The sequence below is a fragment of the Lactuca serriola genome, chromosome 8 (assembly GCF_051521515.1).
Source record: "Lactuca serriola cultivar US96UC23 chromosome 8, Lser_US96UC23_V15, whole genome shotgun sequence".
Taxonomy (NCBI): domain Eukaryota; kingdom Viridiplantae; phylum Streptophyta; class Magnoliopsida; order Asterales; family Asteraceae; genus Lactuca; species Lactuca serriola.
This window is the reverse complement of record NC_136415.1, coordinates 76097554-76108253: the sequence shown is the minus strand read 5'-3', so window position 1 is coordinate 76108253 and position 10700 is coordinate 76097554. Positions and strand designations below refer to the sequence as shown.

General features: G+C 33.4%; 1 protein-coding gene across 4 annotated transcripts; it reads right to left on the bottom strand.

Annotated features, from left to right (window-relative positions):
• Positions 1 to 295: 295 nt before the first annotated feature.
• On the bottom strand, positions 296 to 10700 carry LOC145065721 (uncharacterized). 4 transcript variants are annotated; one of them, XM_079012778.1, is made up of 4 exons: positions 10517 to 10700; positions 8938 to 9022; positions 8531 to 8575; positions 296 to 3554 (listed from the first exon to the last, which is right to left on the bottom strand). In XM_079012778.1, exon 4 carries the CDS (start codon positions 3448 to 3450, stop codon positions 499 to 501), a length of 2952 nt encoding a protein of 983 aa, XP_078868904.1. In that variant the 5' UTR covers positions 3451 to 3554; positions 8531 to 8575; positions 8938 to 9022; positions 10517 to 10700; the 3' UTR covers positions 296 to 498. The 4 variants fall into 4 exon arrangements, 3 of the variants coding, with proteins under 3 accessions (XP_078868904.1, XP_078868905.1, XP_078868903.1); XR_013688517.1 differs by lacking the exon at positions 296 to 3554 and adding an exon at positions 5666 to 7147; XM_079012779.1 differs by lacking the exons at positions 8531 to 8575; positions 8938 to 9022; positions 10517 to 10700 and adding an exon at positions 8327 to 8507.

Below are 10700 nucleotides of genomic sequence, written 5' to 3'. Positions count from 1 at the left end.
TCAACCAAGATCACTGCCATTGCAGATTCATACTAGACCATAGTCTTATCTAAAAACCAAATCCAACAAAAAAAAAACTCCACCTTTCACCCAAACATCCTCTTTCTATACATGAAAAACTAGAAATTTTACAAATGAAGAAAATAAATAATGAGTCAATTACATGGTTCTTACTTACTTGGACCAATGCAGATGAAAACCGAGGGATGCAACAGCATGTTGGGAGTGAGAGCAGCAGCAGAAGGTCGAGAATTAAAAAGAAAAAAAAAATCTACAACTCAAATACATAGTAATCTAAATCTACAACTTGATCATGTATAAATACCAAATCCAAAAGAAATTTTGTAAATTAGCACCTCTAAACAACACTGATATCACAAAGGCCATACAAATACAAAATCCAAATAGTAATACATTAGAATAAGCATATCTCAAAAGCAAAACTATCACTGATAACATGCATTCAAGAACTACTTGCATTCCACATGATCTATGCAGCTATTCTCTTCCTCTCTTGAACTTGGCAACTCTTACCACAACTGCAACGTATATCTTATCCATGGTTTCCTCAGCAAACATGAAAAGTTTATGTCTCCACTGCTTCTTGAACATCAGAACTCCAATAACACCCCAAAACCCTGTTCCAAAACCACTCATTATATCCACATAAAACAACCATACCTCCATCTTCTCATCAGCTGCTTTGTATTTCTTCTTGCTTGTTGTTGTTGGATCTTGATGATTTGAGCAAGTGTTTGGCAATGGAGGTCCACATAGATGTTTGTTCCCAGCATATATTGATGGATCAGTAAGCGTCTGCAGTTGATTTCCTGTTGGAATTTGACCCGTCAAGTTGTTGTGTGAAAAATTCAAACGGCTCAAAAAAGTCAAAGCTGCCATGCTTGGAGGGATGCTCCCGCTCAACTTGTTTTTTGAGAAATCAAGAGTTTCCAACTTCATCATCTTTCCAATGCTGTCTGGAATACCCCCTCTCAGATGATTATTAGACAGATTCAGACCCACCAACATAGAAAGTGCAGTTAGCTCGACCGGTATTTCTCCCACAAGTTTATTGCTTGAAAGGTCCATGTTATAAACCATATCCCAAGTTGTTGTATATTCAAGATCAACACCTTTCATGACCTGAATCACATTCTTATCATGATCGATATCTAAAAAATGCTCATATATCGAGTGACTCACAACCATGCCATTTAAGTTTCCTACACACGGAGGGATGGTTCCGGTTAAGTTGTTGTATGCAAGATCCAAAATTTGAAGATTTGAATTTTTGCAAAGAGATGGAGGAATTCTACCAGTGAAGTTGTTTTTGTGTAAACTCAAAACTACCAAAGATGTAAGTTTTTTCCCTATCCAATTGGGTATATTTCCATATAATTTATTGTCACCCAAATCTAAGACTCCCAAACTTTGTAGATTCCCTAATTCTGGAGGAACTTCACCAGTAAAGTTATTTTTGTTCAAATTTAACCAAAATAATGATGAAATAAGAGCAATTGAGCTAGGAATGGCACCAGAGAGCTGATTTGAGCTTAATCTCATGGCAGTCAAACCCTGCAGATTCCCCACACAGTTGGGAATTTTCCCACTTAACATGTTTCTTGAAAGATCAAGCCCTTTCAAATTTGTTCTTCTGCATAATGACCTTGGAATTGACCCACTGAAAAGGTTATATTCCAGAAGTAATAGAGGTAAAGGCCCATATACATGATCATTTTTCACATTAGGAAGGTTTTTCAAAGATCCGCTGAGTTTGTTGTGAGAGAGATCTAAGACAGGAATGATGGGCATCTTCCGCAGCCATGTGGGCAGCGGCCCCGAAAGTGTAGCATTGGACAACTCTAACATCTTAAGTTTCCTCTGATGTTGAAGCCACTGCGGAAATCCATTCCTGATATTGCAAGAGCTGAGACTAAGATATATCAACTGGAATGGAGGTATCCACCCACGTGAAACATTGAATGTCAGCTTACTGTTAGAAGAAGCATCCAATTCCTTCAACACTAAAAGATTAGCAAAATGGGCTTCGGTAACCGCTCCTTCCAATGAATTGTCAGAGATAAAGAGATGACGGAGTTTGGCAAGTTGCCCAATTGAAACTGGAATTGAACCATTCAATTTGTTGGAAAAAAGGACAAGTTGGGTAAGGTTCCCAAGGAATTCTGGAATGGGACCAGTCAACTGGTTTTCAGATAGATCAAGTACTTGTAAAAATCTTAATCTTCCTAGAGATTCAGGGATTGAACCAGTCAGTTTGTTGTATGATAGATCAAGGTCTCTTAAGTTTGCCAGTCCTCCAAGTGTTTCTGGAATTCTACCTTTTAAACTCCGACTTAATTCCAGCAACTCCAAAGAATATTGGGAGCATTCTGATGCGTTTTTTGGTGGGTCAGTCATTTCCATACGGAACACATTATTTGTCACACTCAATTGTTTCAGGTGGCACTGTCTCCAGATTCCAACATCCTCAATCTGCTTAAACTTGTTACCAGAAAGATGAAGCTCTAGAAGTTTAGGCATAATAGGAAGAGATGAATTCAACATGGTATATGAAAGGTCAAGGACTTCTAGGGAGCTCATGTTTGTCAAAAAAGATGGAAATATGCCTCCAAGTGGATTATTGCTAAGATCGAGGTGTTGGATGTTAGAAAGTGTACTGTAATTAAGATGTGGAGAAGATAGATGCGTGTTATGGAGCCCACAAACTGACAAATGAAGCTCTGACAAAGAAGGGATCATGCTTAGTAGGTTTGGAAAGTTCCATGCCAAACTAAGATTAAATCCCGAAAGACTGAGGAATGTTAGGGATGTCATGTTTTGAAGAAGGAAGGGGAGTGGACCTTTGAAAGAATTGTAGCCAAGATCGAGGTGTTTTATATTAGGAAGTATTCTACTGGAATTAAGAAAAGGACCAAGATTAACATTGGAAAGTCTACAATGTGACAAACTTAACTCTTTTAAGGAGGGAATCATGTGAAGCATCATGTCCCAGTTTTGTGCTCCACTAAGATCCACATAACTCAAGTAGAGAAGCTCGAGTGACGAAAGGCCAAAAGCCCATGCCATATCATCTGCCTTCAGAAAGTTTTCAAAATAGTATGAACTGAGATCAAGAACCTTTAAATTAGAAAGATTTCCAATGTGAGGAGGAATAATACCATCAAAATTAGCATAAGAGAGATTCAGGTAACTCAGGTGTTTCAAGGATCCAATAAACTCAGGGATCCGACTTCTTTGGAAATCATTCCCACTCAAGTCGAGGTATTTGAGATGCCTCAACTCTGCCAAAGAAGAACTCACCTTGTTAGTAGTTATGTAGTAATAGTCATGTGCTTTGAGATGAAGGCGTTGAACATTTCCAGTGACACCGTCACACTGGATTCCTTCCCACAGGCAACACTCATTTCCAACCCATGATGACAACAACATTCCAGAATAATCATCAACACTGTGTTTGAAGTTGAGAAGAGCAACTCTCTCTTTCTCAGAGCAAAGGACACTAACATTTCCAACCCCCAAACAAGTATATGTGGCTGCAAACAAAAACACACATATGAAAATGAGATGGATCCCCATTATCAACCTTAACTCAGTTTTAGTTTAGAGGAAAGTTGAAGTAGAAAGATGGGTTGTGATGAAGAAGTGATGGGTTATTATGACGAAGCAACGAGTACATTTATAAAGCCATAAATGAATATTGGAAGACTTGGAAGTCAAAGGAGAATTTGTATCCACAACCTTATATTCTTATGCTTTTTTTTTTTTGTCTGTCAATCAAAAAAAGTGATTTGTGGGACAAGACTATTCCACACAGCACATGGAATTCTATTTCGCCACAAATTTTTAACAAAATATGAATTGAATAAAATGCAGTATTTGACAAACAAGCATCTCCATTTTGATAAATCATAGATACATTATAAATATTTTTAAGTGATGGTTACAATTATAAACTGGGAATTTAAAATCATGGCTAAATATGAAACTGCTAGATGGGTTGAGTAAGCCAAATGAGTGGAAATCTAATGCTTACAAGCTTCTAATCACATTATTTAGAAATCATGTTATTATTTTGATGTTATTATTGAGTTTAAATAAAAACAGTGTTCAAGATTACTAATCAATATGTTCACATTTATGATACACAAGAGGCTCCATTTAGTTTTATTATTATTTTTGACATTACTTGTATCAGAACTTGGCCTCCCTAAATCACATGCAATATTCAGTTTCTTTATTCGTCTTATGTTATTATATGAAAATAATAATTTTAATTTATCACAACAAAATTACAAGTTGCAAACTAAACAGTATATCATTCACTACTACAGTATTCAAGTGTTTTAAAAAATGTGATGAAACAAGTTTATCCACATGCTTTTGGTCTTTGTCTATATCTACTTTTCCCCAAAATAGGCATGGAAATCAATGTTTAATTGGTATCCACAAAATTGTATTTTTTGGTCATGAGCTAATACTTCCAATCTCTTGAATCACATTATTTATAAAAACTATATTATTATTTTTATAAATTAAAATACACAAACTTGTGAATTTAAAAACTATATTATTGTTTTAATATATTTAAGTCAGAAATGATACATGTACTTGGGAATTTGTTCACAAGAAAATGATACATAAGACTTTGAAGTCAACATGGAAGTCAACGGACAATTTGTATCCACAAACTTGTATTCTTTTGGTCCAGGTTCACTTTTAATTTTCTCTTAATCAAAATAAGTGGTTTTGGTCTAAGTTTATTCCCCCATAGCACACGTAATTACTTGGTCACAAGTCTTTAACAATTTATGAATTGAAAAAAGCACAATATATATTGACAAACAAGCATTTATGTGTTTGAGAAATCAAAGATAGATTATAACTTTTTGTAAATTATTGTTCTATATTATAAAAATGATTTTTGGTTTCAATGATTTAAAAAACTAGATACAACAGAACAAGTTGTTTTTAGTATTATTTGATGTAACGATGTTAATGTGTCAAGGAAAGGAAACATATTTTAATTTTTGATTTTTTAGCTTGTTCCTAACAGTATGCTGGAGAAGGGTACAAGACTTGACATTGCATTTTGTGGAGTGTATATGAAAATAAAAATAAAAAATAAAAAATAAAAACTAACTTATAACCAAAAATTTACAAGTTACAAATATGATGACTAAGTTGCCCATGCATGTGATGTGATGAAACAAGTTATTGTGATGGGAGACTTGGAAGTCAATTGAAAATTTGTATCCACAAGACAAGACTGCATGCTTATAGTCTATCTATATTTACTTTTCCATTGACCAAAATAAGACATGGAAATCAATTGTTGATTTGTATCCACAAAATTGTATTGATTTGGTCATGGGCTATTTTTCTTTTTAATTCTCTCAATCAAAGAAAGTGATTTTTGGCTAAATCAATTCCCCATGTCACACGTAAATGCATTTGCCCACAAAAACAATATATATGATGGTTTTAAGACTTATCATAATTAAAGATTATAAACTTGATTTTGAAATTTAATGATTTACAGAAATACCTAAAATATATATTTTTATTTTAAAACTTATTCAAAGTGTAATCTAATACTTACAATCTCCTGAATCACATTATTTTAAAACTATATTGTTATTTTTATGTATTAAAGTCAGGAATGATACAGGAACTTGTGAATTTAAAAAACTACATTAAATGATACATGAACTTGTGAATATGTCACCTCAAAACCACCAAAGATGTAAGTTTTTTCCCTATCCAATTGGGTATATTTCCATATAATTTATTGTCACCCAAATCTAAGACTCCCAAACCTTGTAGATTCCCTAATTCTGGAGGAACTTCACCAGTAAAGTTATTTTTGTTCAAATTTAACCAAAATAATGATGAAATAAGAGCAATTGAGCTAGGAATGGCACCAGAGAGCTGATTTGAGCTTATACTCATGATAACCAAACCCTGCAGATTCCCCATACAGTTGGGAATTTTCCCACTTAACATGTTTCTTGAAAGATCAAGCCCTTCCAAATCTGTTCTTCTGCATAATGACCGTGGAATTGACCCACTGAAAAGGTTATATTCCAGAAGTAATAGAGGTAAATGATGGGCATCTTCCGCAGCCATGTGGGCAGCGGCCCCGAAAGTGTAGCATTGGACAACTCTAACCTCCAAAGTTTCCTCTGATGTCGAAGCCACTGCGGAAATCCATTCCCACATGAAACATTGAATGTCAGCTTAGAGTTAGAAGAAGCATACAAGAGCTTCAACACTGAAAGATTAGCAAAATGGGCTTCGGTAACCGCTCCTTCTAAAGAATTGTTATAGATAGAGAGAGTACGGAGTTTGGCAAGTTGCCCAATCGAAACTGGAATAGTCCCGTCTAATAAATTAGATCCTAGATCCAAATCTGTTAAAGATGCTAATTTTCCAAGGGATTCTGGAATCGAACCATTCAATTGGTTATAAGAAAGGAAGAGTTTGGTAAGATTCCCAAGGAATTCTGGAATGGGACCAGTCAACTGGTTTTCATATAGATATAGTACTTGTAAAAATCTTAATCCTGTTACAGATTCAGGGATTGAACCAGTCAGTCCATTCTGCGATAGATCAAGGTGTCTTAAATTCGCCAGTCTTCCAAGTGTTTCTGGAATTCTACCATTTAAACTCCGACTTAATTCCAGCAACTCCAAAAAATATTGGGAGCATTCTGATGCGTTTTTTGGTGTGTCAGTCATTTCCATACGGAACACATTATTTGTTACACGCAATTGTTTCAGGTGGCACTGTCTCCAGATTCCAACATCCTCAATCTGCTTAAACTTGTTAGAAGAAAGATGAAGCTCTAGAAGTTTAGGCATAATAGGAACCGATGAATTCAACATGGTATATGAAAGGTCAAGGGACTTCTAGGGAGCTCATGTTTGTCAAAAAAGATGGAAATATGCCTCCAAGTGGATTATCGCTAAGATCGAGGTGTTGGATGTTAGAAAGTGTACTGTAATTAAGATGTGGAGAAGATAGATGCGTCTTATCTTCAACACTCATTTCCAACCCATGATGGCAACTCGCTCTTGCTCAGAGCAAATGACACTAACATTTCCAACCCCCAAACAAGAATATGTGGCTGCAAACAAAAACACACATACGAAAATGAGATGGAAACCCAAACCCCTCCAATTCCCCATTATCAACCCTAACTTAATTTTAGTTTAGAAGAAAATTGAAGTAGGCAGATGAGTTGTGATGATGAAGTGATGGGTTCTTATGATGAAGTAACTAGTACATTTATAAAGCCATAAATTAAAACCTGATAAAACACCATATATATATATATATATATATATATATATATATATATATATATATATATATATATATATATATATATATATATATATATAAAACCTTCTGGGTAATCCTTTGAGATCAATATATATATATATATATATATATATATATATATATATATATATATATATATATATATATATATATATATAAACCTGATAAAACACCATGTTATATAAATTACAATGTTCAGGCAGAGTCTTTATGGAGGTTTTACATTTTTTTATATTTTCTTAATAGTATGCTGGAGAAGGGTACCAGACTTGACATTGCATTTTGTGGAGTTTATATGAAAATAAATTTTAATTTATAACAGAAAATTTACAAGTTACAAATATGATGACTATGTAGCCCATGCATGTGATGTGTCAAACAAGTTATTGTCATGGGAGACTTGGAAGTCAATTAAAAATTTGTATCCACAAGACTACATGCTTAGTCTATCTATATTTACTTTTCCTTTGACCAAAACAAGACATGGAAATCAATGTTTGATTTGTATCCACAAAATTGTATTACTTTGGACATGGACTATTTTTCTTTTTAATTCTCTCAGTCAATGAAAGTGATTTTTGGCTAAATCCATTCCCCATGTCACAGGTAAATGCATTTGCCCACAAGAACAATATATATGATGGTTTGAAGACTTATCATAACTAAAGATTATAAACTTGATTTTGAAATTTAATGATTTATAGAAATACCTAAACTATATTTTTTTTTTATTTTAAAACTTATTCAAAGTGTAATCTAATACTTACAATCTCCTGAATCACATTATTTAAAAACTTTATTATTATTTTTATGTATTGAAGTCAAGAATGATACATGAACTTGTGAGTTTAAAAAACTACATTATTATTTCAACATATTTAAGTGGGAAATGATACACGAACTTGTGAATATGTTAGCAGGCCAATAGTACATAATAGTTCTAAATAGTTTCACGGTAGACCTCACATATGATTCTTAAAGTCCACAAAGTAGCCCCCAAAGTTTATGTTATATCTTTGACACTTGGGTTCCCTAAATTACAGGAAACATTCGGTTTGTTTATTTGATTATTTTATTAAAGTGTGGTGTATACAAGACATGGTGTTTTTCAACTATTACGAGGTTCACATAGATAACTCACCCACTCGAGTTAGAAAAAACTGACCTGTAACATGGTTATGAGTATAATATATGATGCATCTTCAATGACCTAAAGAAACAAATCAAATAAAGTAAAGGGCAAGGTTAGTCCTTATCTATATATACAATAAAACCCTCAAAACACATAATAAAATTAAAAAGGGGTTACCCTGCAAGAAAAAAGTAAAATTAAAGAAACAAGGAAAGCATCATAACACAAGAGGTAATGAATACATAAAATCTTTTTCATGCTCTGTGGGTTCAACCAACATTAATATAATGATAAAAAAAACCTACAAAATGAGAATGTTTTGGATAGCTAAAATGCATGTATAACCTACATTAAAGTAAGTAATTAACAACATGTAGAACTTTTGAAAGCCCACTAGTCAGCAGATTTAAAAAGAATAATAATATCTTGCAAGAAATTACCTTTCCAATTAAAATGGATTTTGCATTCTTGAAGCTATGACCAAATCTTTGACATTCGCCAGATGCCTATTTGCAATGTTTTCACCTGATAAATTAATTGACAAATTTAATTTGTTGCTCTGTTTTATAATATAAGCTACTTAATTAATAAAACAAAAAGAATACTCAAAGACATTCCAATAAAGACTTATGATTGTAGACTAATCCATCTGAAAGTGTATCTCAATTCAAGCCCGATCCCTTTCCTAAACCAAATTGAAACTTAATGTATGTACTACAGAGGCATTGTCTAGGTATTGAATTCAATCTCATCTCGAGCAGCAACATTATAATTATATACGGCATTTCTACTAATTGATGCTATTCTTTTTATTCTCTTGTCTTACATTCTAGATATGTTTACATTTTGGTAACTAATAGTGTTATAGGAATACAACATTGAATGAAGAGCTACCTTGAAAGTTTTCATTCAACGACTTTGAAGTCAAGACAAAACTATATAAGCAAGTTCAATTTCAAACATATATACCCCTCACTACATAGTACATACACTCTTGCCATAACTATAAAGTATAAAGTATAAACAATCCCCAGTTGTCCTTCTTAATTAAGCTAGAAGTAGTATACCATATATCCTAAATTTGCATAATATTCCACAATTCAATACTAAGTTGGTTGTTTTTAAGTTTTAACAATACTCTACTATATAGTATATACATATACAAGAAGAAAAGTAAACAAATTAGTCAAACAAAAGTCAAAGCTGGAGTCCAAAGTCAACAGAAGTAAGTTGTTAGAATGTAGCTCATGGGTTAGTAACACAGCCATACAGTTACTAGTCTGACTACATATAGAGAGATTGGAGAAGAGATTAGATCATTCTTGAATTATATTTATAGTCATCAAAATAAACATTTTGTCTAGTAATTGGGATGTATATATAAGTAATATGTAACATCAATATTAATTAATTAATTATATATCAGTTTATAAAATACCCAACAAGTATGCCTCAACCCACTTTCCTATCAACAGTCATCAATATCTGATAATAATATATTACAAGGTCGTATAGCCCCTCCAATATGTTCCCTATGTAATCAAAACCTTGTTCCAGCTATCATTTGGTTGATTTTTTATTTGATTTAACATCATTCCATAGTTTTAGCATATGTATATATATAATATTTTCATTTTTATTAACTAACATTATCTAATTCAATTTAATAACCATTCCCCAATTTAACCCGGAATTGACAAAATTAGGTCACTAAACACTATCTCAAGTCTCAACTCAGCTTTCTTCTAACTTAGTTCTATGTCTTGTTTTAGCTAAAATCCCAACAAATGATCATCTTACAACCATTACTTTAACACAACGTAAAAAAATCCAAATTAAAGCTTGACCACAGAAAAGTCAAATCTGTCAAATTAAATATTTAAGTCAATGCCGTTATATAATATTCTTCCAATAATTCAAGTTTCTAGTGACGTTTTAAGATACAAATCTTTACCAAACTGTGAATGCATCACAAAAACTCCAACAATTTCACAATCTTTACTAGGGTTTAGATGTTACCTTCACAATTTGGTTTCAAAACTGAAATTGGAGAGTTATGCTGTCGTTTCTGATCATCCCGGCCACCAATGACCTCTGCCGGCCGCCGCCGCAACCACTGCCATCTGCAGCCACCCACGGCGGCGCTGCTGGCTCCATCGATCCCAACAGCTATTTGCTGCTGCCTTGCGTTTTTTTTTTCCGG